The sequence below is a fragment of the Aegilops tauschii genome, chromosome 5 (assembly GCF_002575655.3).
Source record: "Aegilops tauschii subsp. strangulata cultivar AL8/78 chromosome 5, Aet v6.0, whole genome shotgun sequence".
NCBI classification, from domain to species: Eukaryota; Viridiplantae; Streptophyta; class Magnoliopsida; order Poales; family Poaceae; genus Aegilops; species Aegilops tauschii.
In genome coordinates this window covers 80061821-80085157 of record NC_053039.3, presented here as the reverse complement: position 1 = coordinate 80085157, position 23337 = coordinate 80061821, and the positions used below count along the sequence as shown (strand labels likewise).

Sequence of the window (23337 nt, the reverse complement as noted above, 5' to 3'; positions counted from 1 at the left end):
GGGAACCCACCGGTACCCACGCTGCAGTCTGGGGCCTCGTCCGGCTCCGCGGGGACCTATGACGGTCTCCCCACCATTGACCGGGCGCCGTCGTCATCACTGCTCCGCACCGCCGAGCCGGTCGGCCATGGCGCGCCGACCCAAACGCCGCCACGGTTCGCCAAGATCGACTTCGCCACTTATGACGACACGGAGGACCCGCTTAACTGGCTCAACCAGTGTGAGCAGTTTTTCCGTGGACAGCGCACGCTCGCGTCGGAGCGCACTTGGCTGGCATCCTACCACCTCCGCGGTGCAGCCCAGACCCGATACTACGCCCTCGAGCAGGACAAGGGCAGCATGCCCCCTTGGGAGTGCTTCCGCGAGCTCTGACTCCTTCGTTTTGGGCCCCCGATCCGCGGGAGCCGCCTGGCGGAGCTAGGCCGCCTTCCCTTCACCTCCACGGTTCAGGACTTCGCCGACCGTTTCCAGGCCCTGGCATGCCACGCGTCGGGTGTGACGGCGCAGCAGCGGGCCGACCTCTTTGTCGGTGGACTTCCGGATCACATCCGCGTGGACGTGGAGCTTCAGGAACCCCAGGATATCCAGACGGCCATGTACTACACCCGCGCGTTCAAGCGCCGCGCGGTGGCCGTCCAGCAGGAGTCACCGTCCCGGGCCACTGGGTCGCCACCCTGGCTAGATCCTACTCCGTGTCGGCCTATTCAGGCTTTCGCGGCACCCCTCGCCGCGACCGCGGCGCGCCCGTTCCGCCGGCTCACCTCGGCCGAGCTACTCGAGCGTCGCCGCCAAGGGTTGTGCTTCAACTGCGACGAGCCCTACACGCCTGCCCGCGACTCTTCTACCTGGAGGTTGCAGACTACATTCCGGAGGACGCCGTCGCCGCCGACCTTGCCGCCCCAGCTATTGTGTGACACCCAAGTTTTTATTTGGATTTTTTTTCAAATGATTTTATTTGACTTGAGGGGAGTGATTTAAATTTTTCTTCAAGAGAACTCTCACTCTCAAATATTTTTTCTTTATGGCAAAAGTTTTATTTGGATTCAACCAAGATCTGTCTTTGGTCTTGGAGGTTCTTGCTTTTCACTTGGACTCAAGACAAAATATTTTCACTTGGGAAATGACTTTTGAAAATCTCCTTGAAATTTGCACTATGGCTTTTGGAAAATCCTTTGCCACTTTCAACAATTCCTTCTTGCCATGGCCTTAGTGCAAATCCCCTCCCCTAACCCTTCCCTCACCTTTGGATCATGTTTTACACCTAATCCAGCAAGTTGAACCTCCCCATGTATCTATTTCCATTTAAATCTTATTCAAACAAATTTCTGCCTTCTCTTCTAGCACTTGGAGAGTTACAAAGGAACTCCATTTTCTGTTTTGATTTTTGCCACCAAACCAACTCTCCTCCCTAGTCCTTTGAACCCTCAACCAAGATCCATGAAGATCCACTGGTCTTCAGTTCAAAATTTTCAAACTACACCTGCTGCAAGTTTGGACTAGATTTGTCAAATTTGGTGAAATTCATTCAAAACCTTCTCCAAAAATTCCAAGTAAAATCAGGCAGCCTCTGGGTGCATTGAGTGGTCACCTCACCAAGTTACAGCTCCAGAAAAATTTATCTCATTGCAAAATCCTCCTGTCGAACACCTGCAGTGCACTGTCTGTATCAAGTTCAGAAAAATTCAGAGATTCAGTCAGTGGCTTGCTGTCGTTTTCTTCAGAGAAGGACATCGATCTCGCCAGTACCACCGCGTCGCCTTGCTCCTCGTCCCCGCCCTCTTGTTCCTGCACCGCACGAACGCCTGGCGCCTTGCGGGCGTCGGCGACGAGCAGCACAAGGTGCGCCGCCCCGTGACCGACGCCGGCGGCGGCTTTGCGGACGCCAGCGGGAGACACGGCGCCGACGACGCCACCCAGCGCCGCCCAAACCACCGGAGCTCGCCGCGTGGCCTTCCACTCCCCCGAACGCGCTGCCGCTCTCGTCGTGAACCGCATGGCGCGGAGCGCGCTCTCTGCCGCCGTTGAGCCCGTGCGGTTACCTCACCGTGGACCGACGCCATTACGCCAAGGCCATCTCCGTTTAGCTGTGAAACGACTCCAGTAACCTCCACTGACGCTACCTGGCCGCTCAAACCACCTGCCAATCCACTGCTCCGCCGTAATCGCTCGCCGGAGATTCTCCGTTCACGGCCACCCCGTCGATCTGCCTATAAGTAGAGGCCTCGAGCTTCAACTCGAGCACCCACCATCCCTGCACTCCCCCTAGAGCAAGCCTAGCCACTGGTAGAGCCCCGAGGAGGTCTCCTTCCTCGACTCCGGCCGCCGCGACCCGCCACGGGATCCAGCCCGATTCGCCCCCGTGTGCGCTCCTCCGCCTCCATTCTCTTGCCAGTAGCTTCACCTTGCATCCCTCGTTCTGACCCGCGCCTCAATTCGTAGTTTGCAGCCCTCCACCGGAGCTCCCCATCCTCACCCGAGCCGCCGTCCGCCGGAGATAGTGTCGCCGTCGACGTGGTGCTCCCCGTTGGACGAGTCCACCACCCACCGGCGCGGAAGAAGACGCTGAAGCTCTTGGTACCCTCCATTTCTCCTAACTCGCCGTGGTTCGACGCCGGCGTCCACCGCAGTCTTCGGGCGCCGGCGAGCTTTTTAAACCTGACAGGTGGACCCCGCCTGTCAGCCTCTATTCTATTCTCCCCCGAACCGTTTTCTGTTGGCGCCTTCGGGCAAATACGTTTTCTCCTTTGCGCTTACGCATTCCCAACCGAAGCGTTTTCTGTTTTCTCAGTTAAAACCTTGGAACTTTTCTGTTTCATTACAGATAAGTCCCTGGACAGAAACCTTTATAACTCTTTAATAAAAAGGTATTTTTGAGTGATTCTTTTTCTGACAATCTTCAAATTTTGTCTAGTTTTTTATGGGATTTATTTGAAAATTATTTGGAAAAGTTTCTGTGCAAGTGTTGGTTTTCACGTTAGTACCCGTTTCGTGATTGCCGTAGGTTCCGGAAGAGGTGAAGGAGCCGCGAACTTCGCCGAGCTAGACTCCGACTTCTCCGAACCAGGCAAGCACGTTTTGAACATTTGATATGACAGGTGTTTTGCATGTTCGCGTGAAAGTTTGTGCGTGGCATATGAGTATTGGTAAATACCTCGTTGCTTGTAAGGCAACGACCCGGTTGTTCCAAAGTCGCGATGATCTCTGATGAGAGATGGCCTAATCATGTGGTGACATGAAGGGCAGCAAGGTGGTACTGTTGTAGCATACCAGCCTTGCGTCATCTGACTTTCTCCGACGTTAACGTGGTTGGAGCCACGTTATCGTTCCTTTCCCGCATGTTCCAAAGTTGCGATGATCTCTGATGAGAGATGGCCTAATCATGTGGTGACATGAAGGGCAGCAAGGTGGTACTGTTGTAGCATACCAGCCTTGCGTCATCCGACTTTCTCCGACGTTAACATGGTTGGAGCCACGTTATCGTTCTTTCCCCCTTCCGTGCTACCACATGTCTCATTGCCAGGATGCGGTTTAGTAAGTTGGTAACCTCTTTCCGTGTACACACCAAACAGAGAGGCCGGGATGATGGTACCTTGGCCCAGGATTAAAGCCAGTCATCCGGTCAGGGGGCATGGGTGTTTCCGGTTGGGACCGAGAGGGGGGGCACCCCCTTAGAGCGCGCGTATAGAAATTTGATCCCATGCTACGCGAGGTTATAGCCTCCCCGTCTCATGGTTTTTCTTGAATGTTGCCGAGGGTGATCCCTGGCTTCGGATGGTTGAATTGGGTGTGTACTGGTTAGACGTGTTTCTTCCAAAACACCGTAGACGGAACTAGTCCCCGTGACTACTGAAATCCGTTGGCTGTGGTTAAGTACAAACTCTGCAGAGTCAATTCTTTCCAAATCATCGTATCCATGATCAAGTAGTGTAAACATTATATCCATATCTATCCGTGTGAAAAACTTGTCCCCGGTGAACAAGCTCAAGTGGTAAATCCAGTTTTATTGTTATTCCTGTGGATGGACTAACTTTATATTTGTCGCATGCTTGTGATAATTTATGTTCCCGAACGATTGTATTATTGAGCTGTGATATAAGCCCTTTATGTGACGTCGCGCAGACGTCTGACTGTGGCGTGTACTTGTTTCTTACTTTAAATATAAGCCCTTTATGTGATGTCGCACAGACGTCCGACTGTGGCATGCACTGTCTTTATTTTCTGTTACAAGCCCTTTATGTGGTGTCGCCTCAACGCCCGATTGTGGCATTATTATTCCGCATTTTCCGCTCGAGGAGTCTTTCAGACACTCGTTTGGCACCCGCATTATTATTCCGCATTTTCCGCTCGAGGAGTCTTTCAGACACTCGTTTGGCACCCGCATTATTATTCCGCATTTTCCGCTCGAGGAGTCTTTCAGACACTCGTTTGCCACCTGTATTATTATTCCGCATTTTCCGCTCGAGGAGTCTTTCAGACACTCGTTTGGCACCAGTATTACTATTCTGCAGTTTCCGCTCGAGGCGTCATTCAGACCCTCGCTTGGCACCCAGTATTTATTATCTCTATGTCTGATCGCACTGGTTAACTTGTTCATGTGCTTCATGATTACATTTGTTATACCTTATGTCCAAACTGTCTTGCGAGTACTTTCATAGTACTCACCTGGCTTGTTGATTTGGCCAGATGTTGACGAAGGCGATCTCTTGGATGAAGAGTTTGATAGCGCGTCCGATGCCTAGAGGAGTCCCAGTCAGTCCTGCGCGATCCCGGATATTGGTCACTTGTTTTGTATACGCTTCCGCCACCCGCAATAAGTCTTCTCGAGCCTCACTCCGACGCTCGAAGAGTTGTAGTCTTCTGGAATCATATCACTCGCTTCGCGGTGATATTTCCACCACCGTTATTATCGTGAGTTAGTAGTTTGCCACCCTATCCGCCGTCTTGTTTTAGCGGCGTGCATGTAATAAATTGTTGGGCAGTCTCTGCTCAACCTTGTATTATATTTAGTACTCCTGGTATTTTTCTTCTGTGACCAAGATATTGTCTACCAGTGAGAAGGAATTCTTCCTCGCTGGTCCGTAAAAGGGATTGGTCTCTCAATAATTATTTTATTGAAAAACCGGTCGTGACAAGCTTGGTATCAGAGCCAGGCTGACTGTAGGAAGCCACTAGGTGCGATCGCAAATCGGTTATTAGCGTCTTTTGTGCTTTTTCAGCATTTTGCAATTGTAGCTATTTTCTGTTGGTCATCATAAATTTATGACATGACTACTCAGAATTTTTGCCTACTTTTGTAGATGGCTGGCAGCAGCTGTGAGACCGAGTGTTCACCAACGTGCCCGAGGGGTTTGTCAAGCTCCTCGTCTCCATCACCAAGCTCGCGATCGGGCCAGCAGCTCGCCCGGAGTTCACACTCTACCAGCACAAGCTCAGTGATGACATGTCTATGCACCAGGCTGTTGTGTAATTCAAGGGAGGACGTTCTGCTGCTCGCCACTTCCGTTTTGTGGGAAGGGCCATGCCTACGGAGAGGCATGCCATGCAGATGGCTGCCCGTGAGGCGATAGCTTGCCTTCGGGACATCCTTCCTACGATGAAGACTCGTCGCTACCGCTACCTCCCATGCCATGTGCCTTACACCAGCCACTATGCGTTCGCCTGCCATCGGGGAGAGCGAGATGAAGCCATCGAGATGGTTGTGGAGTATCTCAAGGCTCTGGAGGAATCTTTCGACAACCTCGTAGATGATCTTGTGGCTGCCCGCATGGACTTAGTCCGGGGCGGTCCTGCCAGCAGGAAGGAGCTTCTCCACACGGCGCCGCCCCTGACATTCGTCTCGTCTTTAGCCTCTTATGCACCGGCCATTTTGGCCACTGCTTGCCGTCTGCCTACCACTGAGGAGTTCGACCGAGTCATCGCTCCTACTCCAGTCAGAGCCGCACCACCTGCCGCACACGCTCTACCACCAGTCGCCCCTGCACCATCACCGCAGCGCAGCGTCACGCGCCAGGAGCCAGCTAGAGAGGAGGTGGAGGTTGACTCTCCTGGACCGCTGAGCCTTGCCACGGCAAGGGGAAGGAGATCTTCACCATCTCCGACTGAGAGCACCGAGTAGCCGCGTGTTATGTCTGCCTGTATGATGTGCTGTTTATTCCTGTATGATAGTTTGTATTGGTGTGTTTGCTGCCTTCCGGAGTAGTACGCTAGTTTTAATAACATGTCAGGATGTGTACGCGCATCCTGAGTGCTGTATCACGTGTTTGCTTTTCGCATGTAAGATTTATGTTAAGCACTTCTTCTCCATAAAAAAATCATTTGTGTTTCTTTGAAAACCTTGAAGCCTTTTGATTATTGCCTTTGCGAGATTTTTCTTGTGCTACACAGTTTTTCTCATGGGTTTTGCAATAATACCCCAGTCTGGAAAAATGTCTCGCCCGTGGACTCGCTCCATGCCCAATCAGCCAGAAGAGGTTTACGGGACACAGACCAGCAACAATTTCACTCAGGGTCAGTCCAGCCAACAAGACAGCGAAGCAGCACTGTCTCAAGTATGCCGTCTCTTCGAGCAAAGCCAGCAACAGCACCAAGAGATGATGAACCATGTCATCAACATGGGAAACCACCGTGAACCCTATCAACCCCATTCCAAGTTATCCGAGTTACAGAAGACTCGCCCCTCAACTTTTGCTCACACCGATAGGCCGCTGGAAGCCGATGATTGGCTTCGTGAGATTGAAAGGAAACTGATTATTGCTCAGTGCTCAGATCATGAGAAGGTGCTTTATGCACCACACTACCTTACTGGAGCAGCCGCGGCATGGTGGGAAAACTTCCTACACATGCACCCCAGGGAACACAACATCACCTGGGAAGAGTTCAAGGAAGGCTTCCGTGGGGCACACATCCCCAGGAGCATCCTAAAGATCAAGAAGAGAGAGTTCGATGACCTGAAGCAGAGAGGCATGTCAGTCATAGAATACAACGGTCAGTTCACCCAGCTGTCTCGTTATGCCTACGACGAGCACATGACAGAAAGCAAGAAGATGGAAAAATTCCTGGACGGCCTGGCACCAGCACTGAGATGCCAACTGATTGTGCACACCTTTCTGGATTTTAAGACGCTGGTGGACAAGGCCATCACCTTGGAGAATGAGCGCCGTAGTCTGGAAGATATCCGTAAGCGGAAGAGGGACAAGACGACTCTTGCCCGCAGCAACTGAGGCAAGACTGAGGTCCCAAGGACAGACGCAAGGAAATCCACGACTACTGAGCCAAGGCCCGTCGGACAGTTTCATGCCAGGGACAAGGAGTTCACATACCGTCCAGGGGTCACCTGCTATGCTTGTGGTCAACAAGGGCATTATGCTAAACAGTGCCCGAAGCCAAGAGACTCGGCACCCAAGCCGAACAATGGTGGAAAAAATCCCGCCCCCAAGCGCAACAACTTCAACCCCAACAACTACCCCAGGAAGGGTCACCTGAACCATGTGACCAGGGAAGAAGCGCAGAATGCCCCAGACATCGTGCTCGGTACGTTCCCTGTCAACACAGTACCTGCCACGGTTTTGTTTGATTCTGGAGCTTCCCATTCGTTCATTTCGAAGAGTTTTGTTTCGCAACATGATTTTCCGATACTCCCCTTGGAAAAATCTATGATCATCAAGTCCCCCGGAAATAAACAAATCGCTCAGGGTTACTGCCAAGGAGTGGTCATTGAGTTCGAAGGACTACAATTCCACGCGAATCTCATCGTGTTGGAAAGTAAAGGACTGGATGTCATTTTAGGGATGGACTGGTTGACCACCAACAAAGGATTCATTGACTGCTTCAATCGGACAGTGATTCTCACTCACCATCACGGCAAGACTATAAGAGTTTCCGCTCAAGAAAGGCCACGATCACAGAAACCAAAACTGAACAAAATGGACATTGCAGAACTGAGAAAAGTTCCAGTGGTATGCGAGTTTTCTGATGTATTCCCTGAAGAACTACCAGGCATGCCACCAGACCGAGAGATCGAATTCAGCATTGAACTAGCACCTGGCACCGCTCCCATCTATAAGAAGCCTTATAGAATGGCACCCTCAGAATTGGTGGAATTGAAGAAGCAGATAAAGGAGTTGTTGGACAAAGGATTTATTCGAGCCAGCTCCTCACCTTGGGGTTCGCCTGTGTTGTTCGCCAAAAAGAAAGATGGGACACTGAGGCTGTGCATAGACTATCGAGCCCTCAATATGGTCACCATCAAAAACAAATATCCGATGCCACGAATAAATGATTTGTTTGACCAGCTCGCACAGGCCAAGGTATTCTCAAAAATTGATTTTGAGATCGGGATATCACCAATTGAAGGTACGGACGGAAGATATCCCCAAGACAGCTTTCACTTCCAGATATGGGTTATACGAGTTCACAGTGATGCCTTTTGGACTAACGAACGCCCCCGCATATTTCGTCCACCTCATGAACAAAGTGTTCATGAAATTCATGGACAAATTTGTGGTGGTATTCATTGACGACATTCTGGTTTACTCAAGGACACCAGAAGAGCATGCTGAGCACCTCAGAATTGTTTTGGGAGAATTGAGGAAACATCAGTTGTACGCCAAATTTAGCAAGTGCGAATTTTGGCTAAGACAAGTTGGCTTCTTGGGCCATATACTGAACCAAGAAGGCATGGCCGTAGACCCAGAAAAAGTCAAGGCCATACTGGACTGGAAGCCACCCGCCAATGTTACTGATGTGCGGAGTTTCCTGGGAATGGCCGGATATTACAGAAGATTTATTGAAGGTTTCTCCACTGTGGCAAAACCTATAACACAGTTACTCAAGAAGGACAAGAAATTTGTATGGACGGAAGCATGCGAGCAGAGCTTCCAAGAACTCAAGAAGAAGCTGACAACCGCACCGGTCTTAACTGTGCCAGACATACACAAGAGCTTTGAGGTGTATTGTGACGCATCCCGGAAAGGACTCGGATGCGTACTAATGCAGGATGGCAAGGTTGTCGCATATGCCTCCAGGCAGCTGCGAAAACATGAGGAAAATTACCCAACACATGACTTGGAGCTAGCAGCAGTCATACATGCACTCAAGGAGTGGAGGCACTTTCTGTTGGGAAATCGTTGTGAAATATATACAGACCATAAGAGCCTCAAATATATTTTCACACAGCCAGAGCTGAATTTACGCCAACGACGCTGGTTGGAACTGGTCAAAGACTATGACGTCGGCATTCACTACCACCCAGGGAAAGCAAATGTAGTGGCCGATGCCCTTAGTCGAAACCCCAGCCCGGACAGTGACGGTCAGCAAAATTTGAGGCCTGAGTTTCAGCGAGAGTTCACTAGGCTCAACATGATGTTAGTCTCCGAGGGCACCGTATCGAACCTGGAGATACAACCCACCCTGGTGAAACAAATCAAGAAGGCTCAACAGGGACATCCCAGCATCGAAGGCATAAAGAAGAAAATGAATCTTCGTAAGACTTCCGAGTTCGTCATCGACAGTGAAGGAACATTATGGTACCGAGACAGACTTTGTGTGCCTAACATTGAGGAACTCAAGCAACAGATCTTGACGGAAAGCCAGACCGCTCCATACTCGATTCATCCTGGAGGAACCAAAATGTACAAGGACATTCAGGAAAGATTTCGGTGGCACGGTATGAAAAGAGATATAGCCACATTCATTGCTTGTTGCGATTCATGTCAGCGCATCAAGGCCGAGCATCAAAAGCCAGCAGGGCTACTCCAACCAAATAGAATACCGGAGTGGAAATGGGATGAAATAGGAATGGATTTCATCGTCGTACTACCCCGATCACAGCGTGGGAATGACGCCATATGGGTCATCACAGACCGACTAACCAAAGTTGCTCATTTCATTCCCGTGAAGACTACCTACTCCACACAAAGACTGGCAAAACTTTATCTCTCCCGTATAGTTTGTTTGCACGGAGTCCCAAAGACTATAATATCAGACCGAGGCACCCAATTCGTCTCCAAATTTTGGGATCACCTACAACAAGCTCTGGGCACGCAACTAGCTTTCAGTACAGCATACCACCCTCAGACTGATGGACAGACGGAACGTGTGAACCAGATCCTAGAGGATATGCTAAGAGCCTGTGTGCTCACCTATGGATCCAGTTGGGAAGAGAGTTTGCCGTATGCCGAATTTGCTTACAACAACAGTTACCAAGCCAACTTGCAAATGGCACCCTTTGAAGCATTGTACGGACGGAGGTGTCGTACCCCACTGAATTGGTCAGAAACAGGTGACAGCCGTATCTTCGGCCCAGACATGCTTAAAGAGGCCGAGGAGAAAGTTAAACAAATCCGGGACAGACTCAAGACAGCACAGAGCCGCCAAAAGAGCTACTATGATCAGAAGCACCGTGAGGTCAGCTTTGAACCCGGTGATTCCGTATACCTCCGAGTATCTCCTATGAGGGGTCTACAACGGTTCAAAATAAAGGGGAAGCTAGCCCCAAGATTTATTGGACCATTTTGTGTAAAGGCACGAAGAGGCACGGTAGCCTACCAACTAGACCTACCCAAGGAGCTGTCAGACGTCCATGACGTGTTCCACGTCTCACAGTTAAGAAAATGTGTGAGCAACCCAGAAAAGCATGTACCTCATGAGGACATTGATATGCAACCAGATCTCACCTACAGAGAAAGGCTAGTAAAGATTTTAGAAGAGTCTGAATGGAGGACCCGTCAGAAAACGACAAGGTTTTTCAGGGTTCAGTGGAGCAACCACACTGAGGATGAAGCTACATGGGAAAGGGAAGATTTCCTTCGAGCAGAACATCCATATCTATTTGAGGATCAGCAGAAATCTCGAGGACGAGATTTTTCCTAAGGGGGTAGGTGTTGTGACACCCAAGTTTTTATTTGGATTTTTTTTCAAATGATTTTATTTGACTTGAGGGGAGTGATTAAAATTTTTCTTCAAGAGAACTCTCACTCTCAAATATTTTTTCTTTATGGCAAAAGTTTTATTTGGATTCAACCAAGATCTGTCTTTGGTCTTGGAGGTTCTTGCTTTTCACTTGGACTCAAGACAAAATATTTTCACTTGGGAAATGACTTTTGAAAATCTCCTTGAAATTTGCACTATGGCTTTTGGAAAATCCTTTGCCACTTTCAACAATTCCTTCTTGCCATGGCCTTAGTGCAAATCCCCTCCCCTAACCCTTCCCTCACCTTTGGATCATGTTTTACACCTAATCCAGCAAGTTGAACCTCCCCATGTATCTATTTCCATTTAAATCTTATTCAAACAAATTTCTGCCTTCTCTTCTAGCACTTGGAGAGTTACAAAGGAACTCCATTTTCTGTTTTGATTTTTGCCACCAAACCAACTCTCCTCCCTAGTCCTTTGAATCCTCAACCAAGATCCATGAAGATCCACTGGTCTTCAGTTCAAAATTTTCAAACTACACCTGCTGCAAGTTTGGACCAGATTTGTCAAATTTGGTGAAATTCATTCAAAACCTTCTCCAAAAATTCCAAGTAAAATCAGGCAGCCTCTGGGTGCATTGAGTGGTCACCTCACCAAGTTACAGCTCCAGAAAAATTTATCTCATTGCAAAATCCTCCTGTCGAACACCTGCAGTGCACTGTCTGTATCAAGTTCAGAAAAATTCAGAGATTCAGTCAGTGGCTTGCTGTCGTTTTCTTCAGAGAAGGACATCGATCTCGCCAGTACCACCGCGTCGCCTTGCTCCTCGTCCCCGCCCTCTTGTTCCTGCACCGCACGAACGCCTGGCGCCTTGCGGGCGTCGGCGACGAGCAGCACAAGGTGCGCCGCCCCGTGACCGACGCCGGCGGCGGCTTTGCGGACGCCAGCGGGAGACACGGCGCCGACGACGCCACCCAGCGCCGCCCAAACCACCGGAGCTCGCCGCGTGGCCTTCCACTCCCCCGAACGCGCTGCCGCTCTCGTCGTGAACCGCAGGGCGCGGAGCGCGCTCTCTGCCGCCATTGAGCCCGTGCGGTCACCTCACCGTGGACCGACGCCATTACGCCAAGGCCATCTTCGTTTAGCTGTGAAACGACTCCAGTAACCTCCACTGATGCTACCTGGCCGCTCAAACCACCTGCCAACCCACTGCTCCGCCGTAATCGCTCGCCGGAGATTCTCCGTTCACGGCCACCCCGTCGATCTGCCTATAAATAGAGGCCCCGAGCTTCAACTCGAGCACCCACCATCCCTGCACTCCCCCTAGAGCAAGCCTAGCCACTGGTAGAGCCCCGAGGAGGTCTCCTTCCTCGACTCCGGCCGCCGCGACCCGCCACGGGATCCAGCCCGATTCGCCCCCGTGTGCGCTCCTCCGCCTCCATTCTCTTGCCAGTAGTTTCACCTTGCATCCCTCGTTCTGACCCGCGCCTCAATTCGTAGTTTGCAGCCCTCCACCGGAGCTCCCCATCCTCACCCGAGCCGCCGTCCGCCGGAGATAGTGTCGCCGTCGACTTGGTGCTCCCCGTTGGACGAGTCCACCACCCACCGACGCGGAAGAAGACGCTGAAGCTCTTGGTACCCTCCGTTTCTCCTAACTCGCCGTGGTTCGACGCCGGCGTCCACCGCAGTCTTCGGGCGCCGGCGAGCTTTTTAAACCTGACAGGTGGACCCCGCCTGTCAGCCTCTATTCTATTCTCCTCCGAACCGTTTTTTGTTGGCGCCTTCGGGCAAATACGTTTTCTCCTTTGCGCTTACGCATTCCCAACCGAAGCGTTTTCTGTTTTCTCAGTTAAAACCCTGGAACTTTTCTGTTTCATTACAGATAAGTCCCTGGACAGAAACCTTTATAACTCTTTAATAAAAAGGTATTGTTGAGTGATTCTTTTTCTGACAATCTTCAAATTTTGTCTAGTTTTTTATGGGATTTATTTGAAAATTATTTGGAAAAGTTTCTGTGCAAGTGTTGGTTTTCACGTTAGTACCCGTTTCGTGATTGCCGTAGGTTCCGGAAGAGGTGAAGGAGCCGCGAACTTCGCCGAGCTAGACTCCGACTTCTCCGAACCAGGCAAGCACGTTTTGAACATTTGATATGACAGGTGTTTTGCATGTTCGCGTGAAAGTTTGTGCGTGGCATATGAGTATTGGTAAATACCTCGTTGCTTGTAAGGCAACGACCCGGTTGTTCCAAAGTCGCGATGATCTCTGATGAGAGATGGCCTAATCATGTGGTGACATGAAGGGCAGCAAGGTGGTACTGTTGTAGCATACCAGCCTTGCGTCATCCGACTTTCTCCGACATTAACGTGGTTGGAGCCACGTTATCGTTCCTTTCCCGCATGTTCCAAAGTTGCGATGATCTCTGATGAGAGATGGCCTAATCATGTGGTGACATGAAGGGCAGCAAGGTGGTACTTTTGTAGCATACCAGCCTTGCGTCATCCGACTTTCTCCGACGTTAACATGGTTGGAGCCACGTTATCGCTCTTTCCCCCTTCCGTGCTACCACATGTCTCATTGCCAGGATGCGGTTTAGTAAGTTGGTACCTCTTTCCGTGTACACACCAAACAGAGAGGCCGGGATGATGGTACCTTGGCCCAGGATTAAAGCCAGTCATCCGGTCAGGGGGCATGGGTGTTTCCGGTTGGGACCGAGAGGGGGGGCACCCCCTTAGAGCGCGTGTATAGAAATTTGATCCCATGCTACGCGAGGTTGTAGCCTCCCCGTCTCAAGGTTTTTCTTGAATGTTGCCGAGGGTGATCCCTGGCTTCGGATGGTTGAATTGGGTGTGTACTGGTTAGACGTGTTTCTTCCAAAACACCGTAGACGGAACTAGTCTCCATGACTACTGAAATCCGTTGGCTGTGGTTAAGTACAAACTCTGTAGAGTCAATTCTTTCCAAATCATCGTATCCATGATCAAGTAGTGTAAACATTATATCCATATCTATCCGTGTGAAAAACTTGTCCCCGGTGAACAAGCTCAAGTGGTAAATCCAGTTTTATTGTTATTCCTGTGGATGGACTAACTTTATATTTGTCGCATGCTTGTGATAATTTATGTTCCCGAACGATTGTATTATTGAGCTGTGATATAAGCCCTTTATGTGACGTCGCGCAGACGTCCGACTATGGCGTGTACTTGTTTCTTACTTTAAATATAAGCCCTTTATGTGATGTCGCACAGACGTCCGACTGTGGCATGCACTGTCTTTATTTTCTGTTACAAGCCTTTTATGTGTTGTCGCCTCGACGCCCGACTGTGGCATTATTATTCCGCATTTTCTGCTCGAGGAGTCTTTCAGACACTCGTTTGGCACCCGCATTATTATTCCGCATTTTCCGCTCGAGGAGTCTTTCAGACACTCGTTTGGCACCCGCATTATTATTCCGCATTTTCCGCTGGAGGAGTCTTTCAACACTCGTTTGGCACCTGTATTATTATTCCGCATTTTCCGGTCGAGGAGTCTTTCAGACACTCGTTTGGCACCAGTATTACTATTCTGCAGTTTCCGCTCGAGGCGTCATTCAGACCCTCGCTTGGCACCCAGTATTTATTATCTCTATGTCTGATCGCACTGGTTAACTTGTTCATGTGCTTCATGATTACATTTGTTATACCTTATGTCCGAACTGTCTTGCGAGTACTTTCATAGTACTCACCTGGCTTGTTGATTTGGCCAGATGTTGACGAAGGCGATCTCTTGGATGAAGAGTTTGATAGCGCGTCCGACGCCTAGAGGAGTCCCAGTCAGTCCTGCGCGATCCCGGATATTGGTCACTTGTTTTGTATACGCTTCCGCCACCCGCAATAAGTCTTCTCGAGCCTCACTCCGACGCTCGAAGAGTTGTAGTCTTCTGGAATCATATCACTCGCTTCGCGGTGATATTTTCACCACCGTTATTATCGTGAGTTAGTAGTTTGCCACCCTATCCGCCGTCTTGTTTTAGCGGCGTGCATGTAATAAATTGTTGGGCAGTCTCTGCTCAACCTTGTATTATATTTAGTACTCCTGGTATTTTTCTTCTGTGACCAAGATATTGTCTACAAGTGAGAAGGAATTCTTCCTCGCTGGTCCGTAAAAGGGATTGGTCTCTCAATAATTATTTTATTGAAAAACCGGTCGTGACATATTGCGAAGGTGTTTGACGCTGGTTGATCACCTCGAGGAGTTCAGCAAGCGATTCCCCACCTTACAGCTCGAGGGCGAGCTGTTTGTGAAGGCAGGGAGAAGTGTTATGATCGGCATAGGGGCTTAGCCCAGTGGGTTATGGCCCAAGTATCTTAATTAGGGGCTTAGCCCAATTATCTTATCGTATTAGGATCGTTTGCTTAGGAGTCAAGTAAACCTCTCTATATAAGGAGAGGAGATGTATCAATCTAATCAAGCAAGAAGTAATCATAATTTGCTCGGCTTCCCTTAGGGAGCCGGGAGACCTAAACCCTAGCCGCCTCCTGCCTTCGCCGCCGCTGCTTCCGTCGCAAGGACGGCGCCACGCCGCCGGCCGCCACGCACCAGCCCTCGTCCTTCCCCCTCCTTCCCCTACAACCTACGCCCTAGATCCGGTAGGGCCCTAGCTCCTACCAGTTTTTGACACTTTTACTTCAAAGCATGGAACTTACATCTTACCGTGAAACGCAAACAAGCAGGAGCATGGGAAACTTGCTACAGCATTTGCTGCAAGATACACAGACAAACAATATGCTGGTCGCATAGGCTACATTCTACTGCGAGCTCAACTTCAATGCTACGTACATTATTACCAAAATCAACTACTCCAGATAAGAAGACACCATGATGAGATGAAATTGTCCTGATCAGTTCTTAGCTGTGAGAGCATTGTTCTCCTTGATCCGAGTCCGGTTGTCCAGCTTGACGAAACGCTTCTGGTCTTCATAGGGCAGCGCCTTGGCATCTTTCCTCCGTAGCTCGCTCAGCACTGGACGCTTGTCGATCATGTGCCACAGCCAGCCAGGGTACTCAGAGTCTGGTTGGATCTTCGGGTCAGAACCCTCCTTCAGGATATCCGCCCCAAACACACTTGTGCTCTTCATTTCTTTGCTGAGCACAGGTTTAGCATCAGCCGCGCCACCTTTTCCGCCCTTCTTGCCCTTGGCCGCAACGGCAAAGCCTCTTGTCCCAACCAATTGAGCTGCGTCTCTTGGAATAACTCCACGCTTCAATACTCGTGTCCAAGACACTGCCATTCCTGGGTCGATATTTTAGCTGCACATGTCAATCATCACAACTAAGAAGTGTTAACTCTGCTAAAAAAAGAATCAAGTGTCTACTGATATAACATTAGAAAACCACCAGTGCTGACAGAAAAAAGAAGGTTCAAAATCCGCAACGAATCAAGGCATTTGAACAGAAGGTCGTATAATTAGTACACAGATGTACAAGGAGTATGCTGACTCTGGAATATCAGATCTGGGGCCATGTTATCGCAGCCTGCTTCTGCCACAAGGTCTTTATTTATATACTGTAATATGGGGAACTAAAGCTCGAAAGCTAACATGTTTTATTTAAGACTTGTTATTCTGCTTTCGAAGATGTTCACTGCAATTTATTTCCAAATTCTTATGTTGTTCAATTGAATACATGAATTACACATGGTTAAAGATGACAATCAGATATAACCATCATCTAAAGGTTCTTGCAAAAGTAAAAAACAAATAAAACAACATTTAGACCGGATCAGACCAAAGTCCTGAAGAACATCAATGCTATTTCCAGCATCAAGCCCCAACCAAAGCAAAATCTGAACTATAATAATCCCAGATTCCCCGCGTAAGGCCATAGTGCATGATTGGCAGTATGGCATCATTCACAAGATGTCAGGCAATGAGCGCCACAATATGATTAGCAAATTTCTCTAGGAGTTTAGCAAAACCATGAGAAAGGTGCAGACCAGAAATGCCCAGTTAACACCGGTCTGTTTCTTGTTGAAGCAAAATCAATTGGAACATCAGACACACCTTCCAGCATCAAGCATTAGCCGACCCAAAATCAGAACTACAATTCCGCCTTTAGACCATTTATTTATTATGCACAATTCACAATCAGCTATATGCAGCACTACATGGGTAGCGAATTTAATTCACCGTTAAACCATCGGAGGGTTGCACCTATCACAGGATGAACAACTTTGGCAGGGGCGGATGCAGTTTTTTTTTAACCTAAAGCAGTAGTTAGTCCAATCCTACGTGAAATGTAGATGTTAAAATGCTAAACCCATAATTGTTTTTGGTCCAATAGATGGACCAACCACAAAGAAGCACAGTACAATCTGTGTCAACATTGGACTGGGATCAGGTGACATTGCTTCACGCAGTCACGCCGTAACATGCGGCTGTGCATCTACCATTCAAGGAAAATCTAACGTCTCACAATGACCCAACCGAAAAAACGATTCGGACTTGGCTTTTTCAGTCATTCGACAGTAGCAACACAGGGATCGGTTTGCCAAATACTAGAAACTACATTCCTACATTTCAACGCATCCGCCCATTAGAAACTGAAAAAAAATAAATCATACTTAGAGTATCTATAGTCGGGGGCCTTAAACCCTCTCAAACGTCCAGGCGGGCGGCCCGGTCAAAAAAAAAAAAACCCGACCCATCCGGACACCTCAAACCGGCCTCAGATGCTCGGACTGACCGGCACATCTCATATCCAGCCCATATTTAGGGCGACCCGAGCGTGCTGGGGCGCGTCCTATGTCGCATCCAATCCACGTCCTACTCCACCGCGTCATCCGCCATGGCCACATCGGTATTCTCCTCTGCTGCGTCCACCATGGTCGCGTCGGCCTCCTCCTCCTCCTGCTGCTCCACCACCACCTCCGCGCCGGCCTCTTCCTCCTCCTCGTCCTGCTCTGGCGATTCCTGGGAGCAGTCTGGCTACGATCCTGGCTCCAAGCAGAGACCTAATCTCCTTGAGTAGCTCGAGGCGCCGCTCCGACGTCCGCATCGTGTACGTGGTCACCCACTTCCCGGCCATGGTTGTCGTGACCGGCGAGCGAAGAGGGAGATGCGGGGCCGGCTGGCGGCGCGGAGAGGGAGGCGGAAAGGGAGATAAGTGGAGTATCAAGGGCTGGGGGTCACCATTCGGCTTACATAGCGAGACTTAGCCCTAGGGCGGCGAGCCGGAGTGGCGCAACGCGGTGTTCACGCCCTTGGAGAAGATGCCCACCGGACTGTTGGGTTTCCGAACGATTTCGCGTGGGACCGCAACGTCAGTCCGATGTGGCGGACACGTCCGGGCGCGCCCATATCCGCCCCACATATGGGCTGAATATGATGGGTGCCAGTCGCCCAGGGCGTTTGAGCCTAGTTTGAGACGTCCGGATGGGTCACGACAGCCATGGCCGGGCAGTGGGTGACCACGTACGCCTTGTGGACGCCGGAGCGGCACCTCGAGCTACTCAAGGAGATTAGGGCTCTGCTTGGAGCCAGGATCGTAGCCAGACTGCTCCCAGGAATCGCCAGAGCAGGACGAGGAGGAGGAAGAGGCCGACGCGGAGGTGGTGGTGGAGCAGCAGGAGAAGGAGGAGGCCGATGCGACCATGGTGGACGCAACGGAGGAGAACACCGATGCGGCCATGGCGGATGACGCGGCGGAGGAGGACGTGGATTGGATGCGACATAGGACGCGCCCTGGCACGCTCGGGCCGCCCCAGATATGGGCTGGATATGAGATGTGCCGGTCAGCCCGAGCGTCTGAGGCCGGTTTGAGGTGTCTGGATGGGTCGGGCTTTTTTTCTTTACCGGGCCGTCCGGGCGGACGTTTGAGAGGGTTTGAGGCCCTCGACTATAGATGCTCTAAGTATGATTTATTTTTTCAGATTCTAATGGGTGGATGCGTTGATGAATTGGCTGATGCAAGTTTGATCGGTCCAAGTTCTCAATTTCAATGTATAAATATTTATTTTCCAAAACAAATGTATATACTCCCTCCGTTTCTAAATGTAAGTCTTTTTAGAGATTCTAATATGGAGCAGAATAAGTGAATCTACACTCTAAACTACGTCTACATATATCCGCTGTAGTCCATATTGAAATCTCTAAAAAGACATAAATTTAGGAACTGAGGGAGTAGATTTTTTTTGATTAGTTTGAATTGCTAACCACATATATCACGTGGTAACAGAGGTTGGTACAACGTGTAAGAATATAGTTTCTAGTACTCCCTCCGTCCCAAAATTCTTGTCTTAAATTTGTCTAAATACGGATGTACCTAATACTTAAACGTGATTTGATACATCCGTATTTAGACAAATCTAAGACAAGAATTTTGAGACGGAGGGAGTATTTGGCAAACCGATCCCTGTGTTGCTACTGTCGAATGACTGAAAAAGCCAAGTCCGAATCGTTTTTTCGGTTGGGTCATTGTGAGACTTTAGATTTTGCTTGAATGGTAGATGCACAGCCGCATGTTACGGCGTGACTGCGTGAAGCAATGTCACCTGATCCCAGTCCGTCAACATTATACCAAGAGATGTACAATATATCTGAAATTACTAGTGTCGGCACAATTACAACAGAGAAGTACAACCTGAAATTACAATGTCGGAAATTAGTCATCTCTCAAACTACCACAAGAGAGAGGAACGAGGATAATACTGTAGTAGTATTTGGTTTCAGAGAAATATGCAGTCTGAAATCGCCATTTCTGAAATTACTCATCTTTGCAGAAGAGAAAAGAGAGAGGGAGAGAAGCCTAGGCTGCTGAGTACCTTGGGTGGTGGCTGCGCAGGAGGAGCCGGAGCGCACGCTGGGTGGCGTCCGTTGAAGATGCGGAAGAGGAGGAGGCGGTCGGTAGAGTTGAAGATGGGGAGGAGCCGGCCGCGGTCGGTGGTAGCAGGAGGTCGTAGGGGAGGAGACTGCGGCGGGCGGCGGGGAAGTTCGGCGACGAACCCGGGGAGGGAAGGGGCGTGACACCGGCTGCGGCGACGCGTGGGATCTAGGCGGCGGCGGCGCGAGGTGGTGGAGACAGCCCAGATTCGAGGACCCTTTTTCAGCGAGTGCAGTTGATCAGCAGAGCTGTATCATTTCATTTCAGGCCTTCTCTGATTGTGAATCTTACTATATACTTCAGCTCATGGTTAATGGCTATAAGGAGTTCTCATATCCTCTAGAGCCAATCTTATAGCCTGCTTCACCTTATTGTACTTGCTCTAGAGCATCTTTCACGTCGAGCCGCCGGCAACCGTCTGACCGTGACGTGTTTTGCCATCATCGATCTGTCAACCGGTCCAGGCGTATTTTTTTAGACAATCTGGAGAGGGGATGCAGGCGTATGAATCACTATCACGCATGCTTCAGACTAACTTGGCCCACCAAAAAATCCTCTCGTTCGCCTGTACGTTTTCCCGCCCGAAGTCAGTTGCTCGCATTCATGCCGGCCCATATCAGATGTGACCACTCACTGAAGTCAGCATCAAAGCAGCTTGCCACCCGTTGCTTGTTTGCTGTGCACGCCTTCTCTCCGCATTGAAACAACATCAGTCTACCCGCCTACCTCCATTAAATCGGCGCATGTGCTGAGGAACCTACTTTGACGCCATGAGTCCCAGAAGGTCACCACCACCGCGTATCTGGGTTACACAGCCAATGTAGTTTCTCAGTTGAGCCGTATCATTTCAGTTCAGGCCTTCCATGCAAAACTTATTTTGAACAGTTTCCCCATAAATATGATTGACCTTGTGAATCTTACTAGACTTAGTAGACTATATATAGCAGACAACGAAAATGCTGAATGGAGGTCGGCCTCCATGGAAGCCGAATTTAAGATGACCAAGATTCATATTTGTACGTTTCAGATTTTTATTTAAAAAATACACATATACTTAGAGACATTAATGTACAACTGTGTAAATTTTCAAGATAAAATATGTTAAAATGAGTGCTGCAAAAGAATTATGCGCCTTTTTATTATATGCACCATTCATCCTTATAATCCATGATTTTGTTTTTATTTGTACAGCTCGCATTCAAGGTATTTCAGCCAAAAGTAACACACACATACACATCATATCCTTGCATACATACTTGTACAATTTTTTTCAGATTTTTTTGCAACTGATAAGTTTAATCTTTTTTTTCAGAAAATTCGGCCTCCATGGAGGCCAAGCTCCAAAACGCCCTACTCTTCTTACAAACGTATTGTTACATGTGGCACTCTTAGCATACAACATTTGGCTAGAAAACTTTGGCCATGCACAAAGTTTGGATGCCATTTCTTTGATCTGTGATTTCACATTTCATTTCAGGCCTCGCACAAAGTGCTATGGATGTCTGTTTTTTTACTTCTTCTTTCTCATTTCCTGTTTTGGCTTGGAAGGATCCATTACTTTGCATATATTATGTGGGTGTGCTGATGATGATATTGAATTCCTGTTTTGCTTCTTCCGTACCTTCTATAACTAAGTGCATTCTTTTTTTTATTGGTACACAATGCTTAATTAATCAGTATTTATTTTACAGGTCGTGTACGGCTAATTAGTTAATCTACATCTTGTTCAACGATGTAACAAGATGTTCAACATTCTTCAGTCGAATAATATTAACAAGTGTTGTTCTCACCAAGCCAGCTCACCCCCAAAGCAATGCCGGTGCACTTGTTTAACAAAAGATTAGAACTAATCTTCCGTTCGCCCTCTCACGGCACGCAGCAATCACTGCCCCAGAATCAAATTAAGCAGTTCACTGCAGACGAACCATCTCATGTCATATCTATATATAATCCTCATTACACCCACATGTATCATCACAGAAACAAGATCCAGCACAACTTTCTCCATCGATCTTCCCCCCCTACTGACCATGGCTAGTTATCACTGGGTAGTTCTCGTTTTGGCGTGCACCTGCGCGCTCAGTGGCGCACTGGCGGCACGTGACCTCGCCGACGATCCGTCCATGGCCGCGAGACACGAGCAATGGATGGGCAAGTATGGCCGCGTGTACAGTGACGCCCCCGAGAAAGCAAGGCGGCTGGAGGTGTTCAAGGCCAATGTCGCGTTCATCGAGTCCACGAACGCCGGGAATAGCAAGTTCTGGCTGGAGGCCAACCAGTTCGCCGACATCACCGAGGACGAGTTCAGGGCTATCCACACTGGATACAAGCCAGCTGCTGCAGCTGACAAGGGCCGGAGCACCGGGTTCAGGTATGCGAACGCCAGCCTCGACGACCTCCCGGCCTCCGTCGACTGGAGGACCAATGGTGCCGTCACTCCCGTCAAAGACCAAGGCCAATGTGGTACGCACTACGCACTACGCAGCACAAACCTACATTATGTTTGCCTGAACCTATGGACACTGGAGTATGCTTGTTTGTACACTTCAGGGTGCTGCTGGGCGTTCTCCACGGTGGCCTCCATGGAGGGCATCGTGAAGCTGAGCACGGGCAAGCTGGTCTCCCTCTCGGAGCAGGAGCTGGTGGACTGCGACGGCACGGACAAGGGCTGCGAGGGCGGGCTCATGGACAACGCCTTCGAGTTCGTCGTAAAAAACAGGGGCCTCGCCACCGAGGCCGACTACCCCTACACCGGCGCTGACGGCAGCACCTGCGACTCCAGCACGGCCGCGGCGACCATCACGGGGCACGAGGACGTGCCGGCCAACGGCGAGGCGTCTCTGCTTAAGGCCGTGGCGGCGCAGCCCGTGTCCCTGGCCGTCGACGGCGGGGACAACCTCTTCCGGTTCTACAAGGAGGCGTGCTCTCCGGCGCGTGCGGCACGCAGCTCGACCACGGCATCGCGGCCGTCGGGTACGGCGTGTCCGGAGACGGGACCGAGTTCTGGGTGATGAAGAACTCGTGGGGCACGGGGTGGGGCGAGGACGGCTTTATCAGGATGGAGAGGGACGTCGCCGACGAGCAGGGCCTCTGCGGGCTCGCCATGCAGCCTTCCTACCCCATGGCGTAGCCAGCTGCTTCATTCCTGTCCTACTAGCTTGTAAATTGATCCACCTTTGAAGCGTTTGTGGTGTATATATATGGATGTACAACCTGCATTATTCTTCTATCACCCTTTTCGAAAAATGATTCTTCAATCAGAAATCTACTATTCACGCACCTCTCGTCCTCACATGAGTACTAGTGCACTACCATAATCGAATATATTATTTCTCCTAGTAAGCAGCAGTTATTAGAAACCACTCGGTTTTACAACAAAAGAGACTCAAATGTTTAGTGTAGGCTTAGCAACTTAGAATTGTCTCTCTAATGAAAAAAAGGTCTTAATTTGATATACTCCCTTCGTCCCTACATACATGGCGTATAAACCGAGTCAAAAAAGTCAACGGTTTCTAAGTTTGAGGAAGCGTATATACAAATATGTGAAGGTAAACAATACCAAATCTTTTC

The 23337-nt window shown here is 49.6% G+C and overlaps 1 protein-coding gene and 1 pseudogene across 1 annotated transcript; one reads left to right on the top strand and one right to left on the bottom strand.

Annotated features, from left to right (window-relative positions):
* Positions 1-15602: 15602 nt before the first annotated feature.
* Positions 15603-20130, bottom strand: LOC109747123 (large ribosomal subunit protein mL54). The gene is made up of 2 exons (XM_020306208.4): positions 19709-20130; positions 15603-16197 (listed from the first exon to the last, which is right to left on the bottom strand). Exon 2 carries the CDS (start codon positions 16176-16178, stop codon positions 15789-15791), a length of 390 nt encoding a protein of 129 aa, XP_020161797.1. The 5' UTR covers positions 16179-16197; positions 19709-20130; the 3' UTR covers positions 15603-15788.
* Positions 20131-21124: 994 nt separating this feature from the next.
* On the top strand, positions 21125-23096 carry LOC109747109 (senescence-specific cysteine protease SAG39-like; annotated as a pseudogene).
* Positions 23097-23337: the final 241 nt, after the last annotated feature.

Excerpts from the sequence above, each read along its gene's own strand:
- LOC109747123 (XM_020306208.4), bottom strand. The coding sequence starts at position 16,178 with ATGGCAGTGTCTTGGACACGAGTATTGAAGCGTGGAGTTATTCCAAGA.